This window comes from Chaetodon trifascialis, chromosome 10 (genome assembly GCF_039877785.1).
Source record: "Chaetodon trifascialis isolate fChaTrf1 chromosome 10, fChaTrf1.hap1, whole genome shotgun sequence".
Lineage (NCBI taxonomy): Eukaryota > Metazoa > Chordata > Actinopteri > Chaetodontiformes > Chaetodontidae > Chaetodon > Chaetodon trifascialis.
This window is the reverse complement of record NC_092065.1, coordinates 7,389,255-7,408,371: the sequence shown is the minus strand read 5'-3', so window position 1 is coordinate 7,408,371 and position 19,117 is coordinate 7,389,255. Positions and strand designations below refer to the sequence as shown.

Here is a 19,117-nt window from a genome sequence, read left to right as displayed (position 1 = left end):
TCATTCATCAGTGATCCACTTTATATTTGGAAAAGCAACAGTTTGACTGGAAAACTTGAGCTTTAGCAATCTCAAAAACATCACAATGACTTCTCACCAAAGATGTCACGAAAATAAAAAAAGCAGTGATCTTGCAGGTCACCACTTTAATGCAACAGTTAAAATGGCCTTTTTCACTGCTTCGTGTCAAACAGGGGTAACGTCCAAACTCCTGACTGTATAACTCTGTTCCCTCTGTGGCGCAAAATTGTAATTTCTTGCATATGATGGAACAAGAATTTGGAAGGCATCGAAATGTCCTTGAATATTATGTCTGAACAAGTGTGGGAAACCTGATAACATTCCACAGAGGGTCAAAGCTGCCTGAGCCGGCCGTGCTGGCACTGACACTGCCACTGGCTCTGCGATTAAGCCACGGGAGCCATTTTGGGGCTGATTATTCATGGTGCTACTGTACTGATGTTCCACTACACTGAATTCTCTCATTAGGTCATCCGGCTCTAAAGGCCATTAAATTTTCAGTCAGCATGAATAAGTCAGAGAGTTCTGCCTCTGATCATGCAGTGCAAAGAGTCCCCAAACTCATCATAGGTGCTCTGCAAGAAAAAAAGAAAGGCCTCTCTTTCAGCACAGGGGTAACATTTGCTCAATTAAATATGTGAGAAGGGCAGGGGTTGGCGGCAGGGTAGTGTTTTTAGATTTAAAGCCGAGCATATGGTGCCAGACAGCATTTCCAGAAGTATCGATCAGAGATTTGCTGTGGGTAAATGACTCCCAATGGGACCTCCTTGGTAACTGGAACAGAGCCAAACCACTGAATGTCTAACTGACTTAATGCAGATATAAATCACCATTCCAATCAAGGCCATTTTATTTGTAGGTTCAAGCGAAGCAATGCGTCACCTGCGGTACTTCACATTTTCATCGATAAAATCCTGTCAAATCTGTTAAATGCGTGCGGCAATGATGACATATGATTTACACTATTTCCTTCTAGGGAAGGGTATTTCTTGCACTATTGCTGTATACAGGTAATTGAAAACAGTTGCCTTTTTGGGTCACCGGCTAGCCGCAATTGCTCACTTGTTCTGTGTTGCCTGTGAGCATTTATAATGCTTTCCAGATCTGGACTCAGGCGTAATGTGAAAAGGCACGAGCAATTAACATTAATTAAAAATGAACACCTATTAAAGTTGCTGCGTTAGCTAATAGCTTGAAAGGATTACCCGCCGCTGCTTTTTTACAGATTGTTTAGACTCGTCTGACAAAGACTCATTTACAGTGAACAGCACACCAAATGAACGCGTAAATCGGCTAAAAGATGAAATGGAAATGAATGAACAAGGGAAACATATATGTACAGACAGACAGACAGACAGACAGACAGACAGACAGACAGACAGACAGACAGACAGACAGACAGACAGACAGAGGAAATGAACCATACACCAGCAAGGTTGTAGACCAGATTTCCCAGAGCCCTCTATGCAATAGAAAACCTTTTTATTGGTGTTTTCTGCCGGCCAGAAAATGACCAGGGAAAACAAAGACGAATGGAGCCATTGACTTCAAATACGACCCCTTGAAAGCACAGCCAGAGTCCTATCCATCGCCATCTATTATATTCATGAGTGTGACCTGTGGGGGGTGACAGGGGGCTTGAGCAGGAGGTGATGGGCGCCCACCTGCTCCACTCAGTGTCTAAGACACTGGCTGCCAGGAGATCAAACAGGCCCCCTCGCTCCCCTCTGTTCTCCTCCTCGCTTCCCGGCACTAGTCCCATAAAGGAGGCGACTGACCCACTTTTCCTCCCTCCATGTGCTATTACCTGGAGAAAATGGAGTGATGTGGTGTGAGTGTGTTGGGTGGGTGGGTTTGCAGGGATGAACAAAGCTTCTCATCTTCACTTACTGTACAGAGATGAAGGCGTAACTAGGACTCCAAAGAGAGCATGTCATTTCTTATCAGATACCATTGCATGTGAGATTGTTTCTCTGATGGCGTGTCATGGCCCAGTCTATGTTTTGCTTCTGTGCTGCTGCGGCTGATGTGAACTGAGCTCACTCAGATCCACTGCGTTAACTGGAGGGATCTCATTGGGACGGCAGTGTTGATTTGAAATCAACTAGACACGAGACAAATTTGCCAAACAAATGGGTAATTTGCCAAACACTACAGGACCAAATGAAAGCGGTGATACTGCATAAATTCCTTTGCGCTGGTGTAAATTGTTTACAATCCTTAGGGCTTTATGGAAGGTTAAGCCCATCGCTCATTGTTTTCACAGGATTAGATTGATATTGATCGACTGTGACAGCTAGCATCATGATACTTAGCGGCAGTGACCATTTTCTCTCTTGCCCTGCACTGCCTCTCCCTCTGTTGGCTCTTTTTGTCGTCCCGCCACCTTTTTATCTGCCTGACTTTACTACCCTCATAACATATACTACATTTTTTTTGTCCTTTTCACTCTTGGTCTTTCCTTGCAGGCCTCACATGGTGACAGAGTACATGGGCATCAGAAATGAGAGCTTTATGAAGATTGCTGCCGTGGGGACGTGGATGGGAGACTTTGTCACTGCTTGGATGGTGAGGTTCCAACTCTTATGTATCCTAAACATTAGATGATGTTTGCATTAATGAAAGAAAAGACTTAATTTTACATCAGTGAATTTTAATCCTGCAACTGCAGATATTGATGGTTCATAAGCAAAATTAAATAGCCACATTCCATCAGCTAAGCATTAGTATGCTACCCCAACATGCTAAACAATTTTTCGGTACTGATATGAAAATGATAATTCTTTCCATGCAACAACTATAGTCAGAAATTGATCAAAATGATGATTTAAATGTGCTAATACATGATAAAAGTGTGACCAGACATTTGTAGCCAAGTTTCTAGTTTACAGTTTTTGATATCAGTACAGAAAATATTGAAGTTCAATACCCAGCCTTGGCTAAGCGTTAGCATGTTAACTTGCTATGCTAGCATTCTTAAAGTTCTATGCAAAATGTCACCTTGTTAGCACTCATAGTTACATTTTCCACTAGCTAACTGTAAACATGCTAAAATGCCAATATTAGCACATTAGCATGCACATTATTAATGCTAATTTTTTTTATCCTTTCGCTCAAAACACAACTGATGAAGCTGATGAAGTGCATCTTATGCTGCATACATGTCAAATAAGATTTACCAGAATCACCAGTTTCTGGTTGTAAACAGCAGAATTTTCTAAAACCTCTAATATATACGATTTGGTGCTTAATTATATGAAAGCTGCCTGAAAAGGGAAACAAACATGGACGCCTCACATTAGTCAAAGCTTGTTGTTAAAGCAACTGTGCAGTCCTACAACCATCTTGAGTCGTCAAATGAGACGATGTTCACATTTCATAAACAAGGAAATCTTTCCCATGCCTACCATCCCACATGACATGAACGTGGTATTATGCTGATCAAAGTCAAGCCAAGTCTGACTATGCCGAGCCAAGCCTGAGAGAATAACAGTGTATGATTTGTGCATTAGCTAATTACCATCAATGGTATCCTCTGGCATCAGAGTCTTAATTTAAGTGCATTAAAATCATATACAAGTTACACAGAGCAGCTATTCTTCACACACACACTTCTAATTTCGGGGTCAGGTGTACTCTCTGAAGCCCTCTGTGCCCATCCAGTTTAATCTGCTACCAGATCCTCAGAGTAACATGCAGCTTGATCTAAGAAGGGTCAGAGGAAACAACGAGTGCACAGGGAGGGACAGTATGCTGGAGGAGAAACCTACCTCTGTTCATTTGTCAACATAAAGTGAGGAGGAGAGCTCCAGCGGGAGTGGGCTACCTGTGGTGGGAGGAGTGGGGCTCTGACACCAGCATGCACACTGCTGAGACAACTTGACAAGCTCCCTCACCGGTCACATTAGTATTCTACAGTACATACTGCAGAGAAAGAGAGCGGGAGGAAGGAGAGACAAGAGAGGGGAAGGAGGAGGAGGAGGAGGAGGGGGGAGGTAAGGGGTAGGAAACAGAGGTGAAGGGGAAAGGGAAATGTAGAAGTCTGGTCAGAAGGGATACGGCAGGGAGGCAGCGAGAGAGAAGGTGAATCAGGGAGACGGAGATGTGTGAGGGAGAAAGTTACAGTACAGTGTAGGCAAAGTGCTGATTCTAGAAATTACTCACAAGATTTTTACATTCGATTAATTCAACAAGGCACTTTGAAGATGACCTCTGTGTCTCCTCGGCATAGCAGATTTACAGTGTGTCTTCACGAGATGAATGAACAGGAAGCGTCTGTTTTTGCAGCGCTGCAATGCCAGAAACATCTCACAGACTGCCGGATTCCAATCCTTTGTCCAACACGAGCTACAGTATCTGCAGTGAGGCGCTTTATTGACGAATTGACCTTGCCTCTGCAGCGGCTCCACACAAAGAATATAGTGGGCATTTTTCACTCGGGCAGTAAAATGCTCTCTGATAAATCTCTGCATCCATGTAGGAAAATCTGCCAGTGCTAACTTTTAGTGATATTAAGGTTGGCAGTGTGAAGACATCACCAACTGATGCAGGCAGAGGAAAGACAGGTTCAACCACAGCATTGATAATTAAGAGAGCTGTATTGAAGGTAACCACAGACTCAATAGTATTTAATCACACATTCACAGCTGAAGTGTAACTCAATAACAATTAATACTTCAACTTAAATAGCCTTGTGGTCACATTTCTCATGCCTGTTATTTACCATTATTTATCATTTCCTTCCTTTCCAGGAAAGGGCGTTGTTGTCTGAAATATCATTGTACAGTGTAGTTTAATGATTTCCCTTAAAGGGAAGTCATAAAGCATCAATCAGTCATTTCTCTTAAAGGGGAATCATAAAGCCTCTGCTTGTTGTCGAGAATTAGATGAGAAGATCAATACCACTCTCATGTCTGTCCATTAAATATAAAGCTGCATCGAGGAGAAGGTTAGCTTAGCTTAGCACAAAGTCTAAAAGCAGGGGGAAACAGATGGCTTGACTCTGTTAAGATTACTAATTAACATACCTTGGTTGTTCTTGGTTGTTTAATTTGTACAAAAACAAAAGTGGGAACATCCAGGAAGTTGCTGCACCTGCAAAGACAGCATGGACCCCCAGGAAGGCCACATGTTTGCACTTTGGTTTCTGCACAAATTACACAGACAAGGTTTCAGGGCATTCAATTGATCGCAACTGGACTTTGTCAGTTTGTACACAGACAAGATATAACCTGTTAATTAGTATACTTTGCTACCTTTAGACACTGTTGAGCTAGCTTTTTACACATATTTTCAGTTTTTATACTAAGCTAGTAATATCTAATCTTCATAAGCAATCAAGTCATTTTACTTTTCCTCCTCTCACATCTCCTTATTCCTCATTTCCTCTCTTCTCCTCTCCCTTCCTTCGTCTTTTCCTCTCTGCAGGTGACAGACATGATGCTCCAGGATCAACACTACCCAGACTGGGGCAAAGCAGCTCGAAGGTTCTGGAAACAAGGCAACAACAGGATTGTTCTCTTCTGGTATACTGTCTTCTTCCAGTTGAGATGAACTGTCTGTGAGACCATGTGTATCTTAAGACTTAAGACTTCCTTTGAGTATCTCCACCCCACTAGCTTACGTAATGCACTATACAATATAATGCTAAAAGGCTATGTGTGTGTGTGTGTGTGTGTGTGTGTGTGTGTGTGTGTGTGTGTGTGTGTGTGTGTGTGTGTGTGTTTGTATGCACATGTGGTCTCTGCAGCCCATTGCAGGGTTACACACAGTCAATAGGCGTGTTAATCTTCCCTCACTCAGTGTCAGCACCTTTAATTAGGAGAACAGGGTGGAAATCAATGGACACGGCAAGGTCGCAGGGCAAACCATGGCCCTGCCTTTTACTTCTTGTACCACAAGCTGTGACCCTTAAATAACTGCTAAACAAACGCTGCAAACCATGTCTGATATGCCCATTACTAGACGGCCAAGTAGAACCGTTCCTGTTTAGATGTATTACCCCACCAGTGATTTGTCTCTGCGGTGCTGTCAGTCAAATGCGACATGCGGACGCCTCTACAATGGTTCATTGTAGGGTCGTAGTTAGAAGTGAAGGACATGCGGAGAGGGGGATACGACTGAAACAGTTTGACATCTGTTTGATATGTACACAGAGAGCTCAAGACACAGATGTCTCAAACTTCAAAGACAGTTTGGCTGTGGTGTTCAACATTTCCTTTCGCTGAATCGATTCACCTGCGATTAGAATGCAAGCAGATGAATTGTTCTGTGACGTTTTCCGCAGCCCTTCATTTTATTGATGGATGGCCCGACTCTCGCTGTCACAATCAATGCCGGATTTGACGAGCCATCGTTTGAAATTCAGAGCTTGAAATATGATTGATAAATGTGTTGCTGGATACATCTTGTCAATACGCACCGAGGGGTCGCGGCAAATTGTAACGGGCGGTGCCAAGAGTGAAAGAAACTCACTGTGGAATAATAAAAATCCTCAAAATATATCTCCCTAGCAGTTGAAATGGGATATGAGCTGGCATGCGCTGTCTGCAATGCAGCCAGCCGATGTGTGGTGTGAGAATGCACACAACGGCACAGTAATCGCTGGGTGACATTGAGACAAAATAGACAGTGGAGAATTGTCATTGTGCCTCTTCAGATGGCTGTGAAATTTTCCAGTAAACAGTGAAGGCAGGATTACGGCAATGTGACATAAACACAATTCTGAGTGTAAGAGAATGCATAAAAACACAGCAGGCGCTGCACGCAGGTAAATGAAGTACTTGTGTTAAATATGTAAATAAATGGAAATATGTACACGGGACAGTTTTGAATTGCATTGTCTCTGCGTCCACAAACAGACACTGTTGTTCTTTATGCACATTCGTCTTCCTGGGAGCTTTATCTGCTGCCATTTTTCAAATCCAGGTAAAATTGTTGTTCAACACATTATTGAGTGCATGGAAAGGGAAACAATAGTGTTTGATTTATCTTTTCTCGCACTTGATGTCGGCGAGGAAGTGAAGCCGTTTGTCTTCCAAGATATACAACATTAAGTGTGCGCGTCATCTAGTTTGAAATTTTACGTTTTTTCAAGGTCTTCTTAATGTGCGTCATTCATAGACATTTTCCCCTCCCCCTTTTCTCTCTCCTGTCCTCTCTTTTCTCTCCCTTTTCTTCCCTGTCTTTCCTACTCCCCTCTCCTCTGCTTCTCCTTTCCCTCTTACCCATCTTTTTCCTTTTCTTTCTTTCTTTCTTTCTTTCTTTCTTTCTTTCTTTCTTTCTTTCTTTCTTTCTTTCTTTCTTCTCTCCCCTTCTGTCATCCATCCTCTCCTTTCCTCTCCTTTTCTCTCCCCAATCATTTCCATATTGTCTACTCTCCTTCCTTTCCTCCTTCCTTCCTTCCTTCCTTCCTTCCTTCCTTCCTTCCTTCCTTCCTTCCTTCCTTCCTTCCTTCCTTCCTTTTCCTCATTTTCTCTCCTCCCCTTTTCCTCCTCCCTCCTCCTTCCTGTGTTCCCTCCCTTTCCCTCTCCTTCCTAATGTCTGCCTTACTGTCTGTCTCCTCTGTTCTCCTCTCTTCTCTCCCTCCTTCCTTCCCCTCCTCTCCTCTCTCCTTCTTTCCTCTCCTCTCTCCTCCCACCCTCTCTCCTCTCCTCTCTTGTCCTCTCATCTCCTTCCTTCCTTCCTTCCTTCCTTCCTTCCTTCCTTCCTTCCTTCCTTCCTTCCTTCCTTCCTTCCCCTCCTCTCCTCTCTCCTCTCCCCTCTCCTTCATTCCTCTCCCCTCTCCTCCCGCCCTCTCTCCTCTCCTCTCCTCTCCTCTCCTCTCCTCTCCTCTCCTCTCCTCTCCTCTCCTCTCCTCTCCTCTCCTCCCTTCCTCTCCTCTCCTCTCCTCTCCTCTCCTCTCCTCTCCTCTCCTCTCCTCTCCTCTCCCTGCAGGACAGTGCTCATCTCTCTTACGTCGGTGGTGGTTCTGGTCATCAGTACCGACTGGATCAGCTGGGACAACCTGAATCGAGGCTTCCTGCCCAGCGACGAGGTCTCCAGAGCCTTCCTGGCCTCCTTCATTTTGGTCTTCGACCTCCTCATTGTCATGCAGGTAGACCGCTCCCCTGTGGCCAATTAAAAAAAGGGAGCTGGGACGTCTCTTGGCTTACTCTGCTACCCATCTTGCCAACTCCCCGTCCTCCCGCCTCCCTCCTCCCTCCCTCCCTATTCATCAATGGGGCACTGCGGCACAGAGCAGCGAGAGAGGTGTTTGATCACTCTCAGTTGGCATGGACACAAACACATGCACATACACCCACAAATATATATATACAAACTGTTGTTTACTCCTTCACATCTCCTCTCTTTCAGTCCCTCCATCCCTCCATCCCAGACCTCAGCCATGAACTCACCTTTTTCTCCCCCTCTCCCCTGTGAGCCCAGTTTATTTTCTTTAATGATGACTCACAAGATTGGAGTTTTTTCCCACCCAGTGTCCTCCCTCCCACAGGAGAGTGTACATCAATAAAGCCTGTGTCAGTGGCTCATGAATATGCAAACGTGTTTGTCTGGGCTAAAAAAAACAACAGAAGTGTGTATTGAGGAGAAAGAGAGTGGGAGAAGGCTTTTTTTTCCTTTTTTTTTTTTAACGACGCTCGCCAGGAGCCAGAACCGCAGGCCAATCATGTATGTGCTTTGACTGGGAGCCTAATTCAACACAGCTCCTCCAAATGCTTAATGAACATATTTCACCAGGCCTTGTTGGTGGGTATTAGAGGACACGTTGCAAGACTAATATTTGGTGTCTCCTAAATATACGTTTCTACTCCGTTGATTATGCTAATTACTAATAGCTCAATAGCATGGGAGAGCACCGCCCAGTGTTACAAATACACCACTCCACAGAAATCTGGCAAGGACACCATGATAATTCCCATGGTAATCTGTATTAGAACAACTGTACCCATTAAAAGTGATTTCTAGACTTATTTATTGAAACAATTCATTATTTTAAGGAGGGTTTCTGGCTGCTCTGGCCAGTAATTACTTCACACTGTGGAGTTTTTCTCATTCATTTTCCCAATTATTGTGATTATGCAGATATATAGAAACAGCTTAGCCTACAGTATGCTAACATATCCTCACAAACATGCTCCTGCTGAGGCCAGCTTTTTCAGCCGCTGACCTGATTTGTCATGAAGGGCTCGCTCCCTGTTTTGACATCTCCGTTTAACTCTCGTTCTGGACCCGTGACTCTTTCCCTTTTACTTGGGTGGTATATCATTTCCCGCTTGCATGGATTTGTTTATGACGGGCCTTTTTTCTCATTTTCTGCACAGCGTACAGCAAGCGCGTTTAGTACAGTTATTTATGAGTTAGCCCGCACTGTTACATGGCCCGAGCACTGGCGGCAGTCGCTACATTCCACCAGTCAATAAAAATTAATCCGCCACTGCCCTCCCAACAGCTTCATTCACCTCCAGCACGAGGTGCCATAGTTAATCTCTCACCTCCATGAGAAAAGATGGGTGTTGTTGTTCTCAAACTAATTAATGCACCAATTAATGACCTGTCTGGATTTGCCTTCAAGCTTGGTTTTGCTTTTTTTTTTTTAATAGTTTTGTGTATAATTCTGCTGTTTTTCTACATTTTCCCAGCTGAATGCTAGATATCTCTGTCCCTCGTGTATATGCACATACTGTACACATTTACACATGTGGATGATATGCTGATACACTTATGTCGTAGAGGCTCATTATTTTGTGGGAGGGAGGGTGCATGGCTTAAATGCCATGCCTGTTAGTGCTATAGCAACAAATACTGCAGCTATGGAAGTGGAGTGGAGGACTTAATTAATATCCAGGGGGCCATCACCAAGCTGTTATGCGGCTCACAGATATTGGCAAGGGAAACTCTAGATCACATGAGGATATAGTGAATGTAGACATGTGGTAATGTGCAGCACGAGGCACTTTGCAAATCATGGCAACCGAGGGGGACATGCAGACGATCTAAAAAGGAAAATGCTGAAATTATGGGTGCTTTGTTTTTCTTCTGTAATAGAGACAACGAAAGCTATTTTGTGAGCAGATTAAGTTGAAAGAAACGTTTTAAAAGCAGTTTAATTCTGTGTCAGTCTCTCTGTGTGAGATTTTCATCTGTTTTTGCCATGTTAATTGCATGCGGAATGTGAAGTAATGAATTACAGCTGCATGAAGACATTTTTGAGTACATAAAAAATACGTATTGCACTTCTGAAGGTTGCAAGGGGGAATCATGTAAGACAGTACTTCAACTGTTGCATTTTTTATTTGTCACTTAAGTTAACTGTCCCTTCATAGCTCGAGAAAATTCCTCTACCTCTTTAATTTCATTGGATTACTGAATGATACAATGTCACGCAGCTGATCACAGGGCTGGTTTCTTTGCCCATGAAACATTCTGGAGATACATGGTCTTCACAGGATTTCAGGATTTAGTTTTATGATTTTATTGTGCACTTGCATACAAACAAAATGCTGTTCCTCCCAGCCCACAGTGGTGCAACAAGAAAGGATAAAAATATATGTGTAAAAGTTCCTTTAAAACGATGGAACTGAAAACATACAGAAAAAGCAGCAGCACAGAGCAGTAAAATGCATTTAGAGAGAAAGTGCATGTTTCAGTTTGACGTTGACAGCTGGTGTATGTCAACGAGTGACCAGCACTGATGGGGGGGTTAGAGGGTAGGTGGGGGTGGGCATGTTCAGGGAGGGACACGGTGTGTTGATGATCCTGACTGCTTGCTTGCGGGTAAAAGCTATTTAGCATTCTGCTGGATTTGGCACAGATGCTCATGTACCTCTTCCCAGACGACAGGAGGGAAACAGACTGTGGGAAGGGTGGTGGAGATCCTTGATGATGCTGGAGGCGCTGCGAAGGCGGTGTCGATGGTAAATCTCCTGCAGGAAGGGGAGAGGGGCACCAATGATCTTGCTAGTGGTCTTCACTATCCCGTATAGATGTTGGTATTCGATCGCTTTGCAGTTGCCAAGCCATGAAGAGAGACTGTAGGTTAGCACGAAGGTTAGGGCAGGGGCCAGGAGACTTGCCCTTTTAAGTCTATTGAGGACACAGAGCTGCTCTTGGGCCTTGATGGCTGAGGTGTTAATGGTTGAGGTCAGGTCGTCCACCAGGTGCACTCCCAGGAACTTGATGTTCCTGCTTCTCTCCACAGCAGTGTGTGATGATGCCTGCCGGCCCTCCTGAAGTCTGTCATCATCACCTTTGTTTGTTGATGCTGAGGAAGAGATTGTTGGGTCTGCACCATACTTTAGCAGCTCCACCTCCACCCCGTATGCAGATTCATCATTATTGCTGTAAGCAGGATGAACAACAGGTGGCTCAGGACGAAGCCCTGGGGTGAGCCTGTGCTGGATTTTGATGTGTGATTGCCAACTGTGTCTATCTGTCTGCTGCCTCTGCGCCAGCAAGTCAAGAACCCTGTTGCAGATGCCAGTGTTCACATCCAACAACCTCAGCTTCACCACCAGCTGCTGTGGTATGATGGTATTCAATGCCAAGCTGAAGTCGATGAAGAGGATCTTGGCGTGGGTGTTCTTCCTGTCCAGATGTGTCAGAGTGAGGTGTGGTAGATATTACATCTGTTGTGGTTTGGTTGGCTCTTGGGGATTGCAAGGGGATCAAGGTTTGGGGTGAGGTGGGCCTTGATGTGCTGTATGACAAGCCACTCAAGGCACTTTTGCCACGTGTAAAATGTATTTCTTTAATGTTTTGCATGTGTACCTCATCAAGAGTAGTGTCTGCGTTTCGCTGAAAGCCACTTGTCACCACCTATAACCACATACGCAAAAAGAGCTAAGTGACACCACAGGGCATGGGCAGCTTCTAAATGTCAGTTTGTGGTGCCTGTTGATATGTTTTGACGTGTTTAAATCCCTGTGCACATTAGTACACTGCACAGGCCTGTAAACACACAGTGTGGTCTACAGTCTACAGCTGCTGGCACCATGTTTGACCTGCAGGCAGTCTGTGAAGAGACTCCTCAGAGACTTAATATCGGCTAATATGAGAAAGTTCAGTGAAGTGTTCAACATCCAGTAAAGCACGATACATGGCTAACATTTGTCATGCCGGTGCCGTTATTTGCATGTTTTTTTTACAATCGAGGGTACATTATCACAGTGCGAAACTTAAACTCATGTGACCGTGTGTATTTTTCAGGACTGGGAGTTCCCACACTTCATGGGTGACCTGGATATGAATCTACCAGGAATGTCAACGACACACGTGAAGGTCAAGCTTCCTGTCTGCAAGCGAATCTTTAAAGAGGAGTACCACATTCATATCACAGGTACACGCAGACACGGCCACAGCTGCTGCACACTGAGAACAGGATCATCTCATTGTTTCATGAGGAGTGTCTCAAGTTTTCCTAAGTGGTTGTTAACACAGGAAACTAACACCCATACTCATAAATTGATTTAACAGAAAGAACCCAAAATGTCCACGAGGGAGACATAAATTTGGCCTATTTCTGAATTGTATTGTGAATATTAAACATGCTTTCCCTGTTCTGCTCAGTTTTCCATTTTCCTCCATGTGGGAAATACTTAAAACCGCAGCAACCATTTATAATACATGTGTGGCTGATGTGGCACACAGGTGGCTCCACCACTGCAACTGTGTTTCCTGGTCCCGTGCAGCCCTCCCTGTCATATGAGACACATCTCTCATCATCTCTCACATCGCCACGTCTTAATGTTCTCAGCGAGCGACCATATTTCCCATTTGAAACCGGTTTCTCCATTTTGTTCCGCTGCGTGCACACGGCGTCACACAACCATAAAGAGAAGACAAAACCAATGTTCCTGTGCTAAATGTTAAGCTGTTCAAACGCTCAGTGATTCGCGAAAGGTTGTTAACCCTACTGCATTGCATATCCATTAAGCATTATGGAAATGGCACCGGCGCGACGTGATTGGTTTAACTAAAAGCTTATTAACAGCATATCTCAGGGAGAGGATGGGAAGGGATGTCACGTATACCCGGGGAGACATCTGCCTGCTATCAGTCAACCTGGGGAGATGGCTGTCTCATGGTAATGTAGTGATCTCGTTAGAAGATAGTAGACGAAGTAGCACCTGCAAATGGATCTATCTGTCTCAATGCGTGAGCCATATGCAAAGGAGAGGGATTCCTGATAAATGAACATGACAGCAGATCTGTCTGACTCTGCCCTCTAAATGTTGTTTGGAGTAGATTTGTGCTGTTCATCAGTCTGCTTGTCTGTTAAATTATCTGTACAGCCTGTGCATGTTTATTCCTATCTGTCAAAGATACCCGAGTTTCTAATCTAATACAGGTCACGTGTCTCGTTACAGGTAAGTGGTTCAACTACGGCATCATCTTCCTTGTGCTGATTTTGGACCTCAACATGTGGAAGAACCAGATCTTCTACAAGCCCTATGAGTACGGTCAGTATGTCGGGCCTGGGGAGAAGATCTACACGGTGGAGGAGCCAGAAACGCTCATAAACTTCAACCACAGCACGCTCACCTACGACTGGCGCTCTACCAATATCGACCCCAACACCAACTCAACCTACGTGGAGCGGGACATGTTCCTTCACAGCCGCTACGTTGGAGCCAGCCTGGACGTCAAGTGCCTGGCCTTCATCCCAAGCCTGGCAGCGTTCGTCCTCTTCGGGTTCTTCATCTGGTTGTTCGGGCGGTTTCAAGACAGCGAGACCTTCACAGAAAACCAAGACAAGACGTATGAGAGGATCAAGAGGAAGTCGCCATCGGAGTACAGCAAGGAGATGGGCGTGACACCAGAGGAAACGCACATGACCATGAGCGATAGCCTGAGACGCTCGGGAACGCCCATGCTGCTCTCCGTGGACGGGCCACACTTTGGAGCGACGCCCTCGACGAACTCGACCATTTCCATGGAGACCCAAGAGACACATCCGAGCATCGTGATTGACACTGCAGAGCAGGAGGAACCAGCAGTCTCCTTTGATGTCCGCAAGCTCTCTCCGTGACCTTACCAGACTTTGAACTACCCAGCGGCGGACAGATTCTCAAGATGTGGTTTGTCAAGATCTTAAGTTGTTGGAAGAACACCAAGCTGCACCAGACGTTGAACACAGCTGTTCATGAGATTGGACAAAGTGATGTCACATGATCGCCAAGCCAGTCCTACTGGCCGTTGCAGTTGCAGTTGCAGTTTGAATATATTTTTGTAAAACAATCTTTTTAAATGCCTCTAAAATGGCACCGATTCTGATAACAAACACATCTTTTACAACCCAATGCAAACTTTTAACTGACATGGTGCTCGCTCGGATTTTGCATTTTCATAATACACTTTTGTCACTATTTTGGTGCCTATATCAGAGGAGTATTTCTACAGGCGTGACACTGCGGTCAGGTGGATTTTATTGTGTCACAACATGGTTACAGCTATACTAGTGCCTTGATATTTCATATGTTCAGATACAGACATGTTCGGACAGTCTACAGTATAGTACCATAGGCAACAGAATGGAAGATGTCCTACCTATGATCTGCTACATTAATGTCTTATATACGCTTTCATATCATATGGACAATGGTTACCTCATCTGATCCTCAGACTTAAACATTTTGATTTGTTCTCATGCGATGTCTCTATTACTCGATTTTAAATGCATCATTCTCGTTGAAATGACATAATTATGAACATCAGTGTACCCTCGATGACCTATTCATATCCCCTCACTTGATATTAGTTGCAGAGATAATAAATGCAATCAGCAGAGATCAAAAAGCAAACCAACAAGCCACCTCATGATCGCTTATGTGGCTGCTGCACCTGGACTGAATACCAACAGAGTGAGAAAGGTGGTTTTGCCCTTGGCATAAACATGCTATTGAAGTGCAGGGGAGGCTTCTGCTCTAAAGCTCAGGGCTTCTTTATGTCTAGATAAACCTTAAACGTTTTAGAAGCAGTTTTGCAGTCATGGTTAATGCATGAAAAAATAATTATTTATTTTAAACATTATCCTACTGTTAAGAAAAAAAAATCCCTGATTTCAAACACATCTGAATCCTGCAGCATTTATCTGTACACTGGCTTGAAAGTGTTCACTGCCTTTTTCCATATTTCTCTGTGCTTTGCAGTCTCTTTTAAAATACATGTATTTGGAGTTTTTTTGTCCAAAAAAGTATGCCCTTGGGTTATTTTCTATAAAGTGCAACTACTAAATCATTACTAGATTATTAACAGTATTGTTTCAAATACGTTTGCCACGTTTCACTTAATATGGAAATTCCACCAAAGATACCAAAATGATTCAGACTTCTGAACAAATACTGCTGCATAAGATAACATGCTAATTTGAAAGATGTATTCATGATAGAGTGGAATGATATTATGTGCTTTTGCATTGCTCTACATTATAATGGACTGTAATGTATTATAATATCCTGGGAAATTGTTTCGCAAAAAGAGAGAAGTATTGAAAATAACCACGTCCTTTGTTCCCCCACACCCCAATCCAGAGACAGTTTTATTCAGCATTATTTGCATTCAAAGTAATGAAGCCTGGGACGGCACACCGGAGTTAATGGTTAAAGACTTTTGCAGTGTTTAATTATAATCAATTGATTAATTTTAAAAAGCTGTTTTAAATGTCTTCATTAAAGTTGCTGACATTTGTATATTTATACTATAGTAAAGTAATGATGATGAAAAGATCAGTAAATTTGCCAGTTAATGATTCAGTGTCCTTATTCTGTCTTTAAATGACAAATTAGTCATTTAAGTTCCCATAACTGCTTGAATTTTAAGATGTTTTTATGTGCGTAAACATGTCTTACAGTTAAATCCAAAGAACAATCTTGATTCCAAAAAAAGTTGGGACAGCTGTGTAAAACATAAAACAGAATGCAGTCATTTACGAAGTGTTCCCACGGCTGTGTAGTAATATCCTTTATCCAATCATGTGTTCACAAAGCGGTGAACCTCGCTCCATCCTCGCTTGTGAATGACTGAGCCTTTCCAGGATGCCCCTTTCATACCCAATCATGATACGATCACCTGTTAGTGATGAGCCTGTTTACCTGTGGAATGATCCAAACAGGTGTTTTTGGAGCGTTCCACATCTTTCTCAGCCTTTTGTTGCTCCTGTCCCAACTTGTTTGAAACGTGTTGCTGCATCAAATGAATGTGAATGTGAATGAAAGTGAAGTTAATGAGGTAAAACACAAAATATTTTGTCTTTGTTCTGTTTTCAGTTAAAATGATTAGTAAATTATCACATTCTGTTGCATTTGTTTTACACGGCATCCCAACTTTTTTGGAATCAGGGTTGTAGCATCAGACAGAGCTCTGATTGGTCAGATGTATGGATGGAGGTGGGCCAATCAGAGACCCTTTGTGGCTCCTAACTAATTGATTGTATAAAACACTGTAACACTTAATAATTACTCCGGGGACTGTCTCCAGGCTCCTTATAGGAGTTCCCTCTGTGCGTGCGTGCGTGCGTGCGTGCGTGCGTGCGTGCGTGCGTGCGTGTGTGTGTGTGTGCATGTATAATGTGGAGCCATAGGTGGCCATTTGTGTTTGTTGGAGGATGTTTTATACGTAGTGCATGGTGCGTGTGTGCGTGTGTGCACCGGAGGCTTGTGAAGAGATTAGGTGTTTGTTACTACACTTGTTTTTGACAAAGGCCATTCTGTGAAGAGGTCAGTTTGTTTAGCATAATTGGTTTGCAGCTCTTGGTTCTGTAATTATCCTCTTATGAATTACAGCTCTATGAACACATTAGATATTAGTGTCTGACCAAAGGGCAGAACCTCTTTGGACTTGAAGAGGGTCTAATATGTTTGCAATGTATTGTTTGCATTAAAGGTGTGGCTTTTCTCTTCTTCTTTTCTCTCTCTTTTCTCTTCATACGACTTTCCTTGAATTCTGTTGCAAAACGGACCTTCAGTTGTTGTGTTTGTGCTTTTTTCAAGCAGAGTTCTCAGTGTACTGTACGTCTGTTGAACCTTGTGTTACCAATAAATTCATACATTTGTTACTCTTATTTTGTTTTGATCACTGTGGGATTCAATAATCGGACATTTCTGAAGGTTCTTGTTATCTAATTCCCAGTGAGGAAAATTGTATCTTACATTTTTCTATAAGCATGGGAAATCGTTGCCAAGTAACAGCACAGGTCAAGCTTCTTGCAGCTGCTGACCCAATTAATATGGGCGATATGAGAAATAATGATACTATCTTCACAAGGACACTTGAGTATGTAGCCTGCATACACATGACACCTGGCTCAGATTATTAAGAGTCCTGCTTGCAGCCTATTTGATCTATGCCAGTGGGAAACAATTTGAATTTGTTATGTGTTTTGCCTCCCTGCAGGATTTGTTTACAGGACATGTATGCGTGTAAATGAGTTATAGATTGGATTGAAAATGTCTGAGGAAGGAAAAGTGACCTGATCGCAGGTACAATTGGATTAAGGCAATGGTTCCCACAAAAGTGAGAAAAAGCGTGCTCTGCTACAGAGGATTATTATTTATTATTGTTGTTGTTGTTATTTCTTACCTTTTCTCATTTTTATCCATGCAAGAGGCTTTGCAGCAGGGATGGCAAAGTCGCTCTGTCATTCAGTCGACCGCTTTGGTCCAGACGGAAATATTTTAACGACTTTGAAATGGATCATCATGACATTTTATACAGACACTCGCATCCCCTAAAGCAGGCATGTCAAACTCATTCCACAAAGGGCCGTGTGGCTGCAGGTTTTTCCTCCAACCAATCAAAAGGATGCAGTCCGACCAATCAGCTGTCTGAAGACTGAGCTCAGCTAATGAAATGAGTCAAGTCTGGTGTGCTGCTGCTTGGTTGGAAAGAAAACCTTCAGCCACTCGGCCCTTTGTGGAATGAGTTTGACGCCTGTGCCGTAAAGGATGAATCCTAATGATTTTGGTGATTTTGACTTTTCCTCTAACACCACCTTGAGGCTGACATTTGTGGTTTTCAAATCACAAGTTTGCCTGCTTAATCACCGTCAAATTCCCTCTATACTGGGTGGCAGAAGCCCTCCCAGGCCCATTCATCTCTACTAAAAAGATTGTTCTTTTTTAAATTGCTGATTAGCTAATTTAAGCATGCATGTGTTAGTTACTAAGATGGTGAACATGGTAAGCATATATACTCAGGTTGCTAAGCTAAGAATGTTAGCACACTGACATTAGCATTTAGCTGTGCATATGTTGCAGCCTCACAAAGCTGCTTGCATGGCTGTAGAGTCTTTTTTTTTTCCCTGTGAAAAAAGGACAGCAATTAGTCATTTGAAACAGTCTGAGATTAGAAGAGAAAATGACTGTTTGGTGAAAGTCCTCACACCTCATGAACAAGTTTTTCAAGCCCAGAAGATTGAAACCCAGTGATTTAAGGGAATGCACAGAGGAGAGAGTTGTGAAGAGTGTTGGTGGAGCGGCAGTTACAAAGACTGACCTGTGACCGTGATGCCACAGCTTTAATCTCTGCAGCAGTCCATCATCAGTAGCCATGTATCCACAGCAATGAACCCTGCCTCCCCAGTCGCTGTAAATGCTCCCTAATGAGGGCATCAGGTAGGTGCTTTTAACAGCAAATATGAAAAAATAGCTCCAGTGTGAAAATCAAGTAGCTGCACAAACACCTAAGGTGTTACTGTTGTTTGTCTGGAAAAATATATCTCGTTGCCAGAGAGCATTAGCTGTTTGACTGAAGCCTCTTCCAAGTCTGCCATTGGGCTGAGAAATGAGATATTGATTTTTTGGAGGACCATGCAGTAATTGAGAGAACACATCAAAACCAGAGTTCCCAAATTGTTTGTGGGTGTTGGAATCTGATGCCCGCGTTGTGTTACTGGTGTATTGACTGCTTCCTCGATGCAGTAACTGCATTTGTGTTTGCAGCATTCATGGTCGATTGCAATCTGCTTTTAATCAAATTTTTAAGAAGCTGCTTTTTTTCATGTTTTTGGAACTTTCTGGAGGCGTTTTTGAAACATTTCACATTATTTACCATTTGCTCTATCCACACATCTTCTATCACAAAACCAGAAAAGACAAAA

General features: G+C 43.3%; 1 protein-coding gene across 1 annotated transcript in view; it reads left to right on the top strand.

The window, feature by feature from the left end:
- tmem117 (transmembrane protein 117) overlaps nucleotides 1-17,079 on the top strand; it is a 47,075-nt gene extending 29,996 nt beyond the window's left edge. Inside the window, exons 4-8 of the mRNA XM_070973166.1 lie at nucleotides 2,490-2,589; nucleotides 5,449-5,546; nucleotides 7,957-8,116; nucleotides 12,229-12,358; nucleotides 13,389-17,079. Of these exons, the coding sequence (XP_070829267.1) occupies nucleotides 2,490-2,589; nucleotides 5,449-5,546; nucleotides 7,957-8,116; nucleotides 12,229-12,358; nucleotides 13,389-14,050 (1,150 nt within the window). The 3' untranslated portion in view covers nucleotides 14,051-17,079. The remainder of the gene's footprint in view (nucleotides 1-2,489; nucleotides 2,590-5,448; nucleotides 5,547-7,956; nucleotides 8,117-12,228; nucleotides 12,359-13,388) is intronic.
- The last annotated feature ends 2,038 nt before the right edge of the window (nucleotides 17,080-19,117 follow it).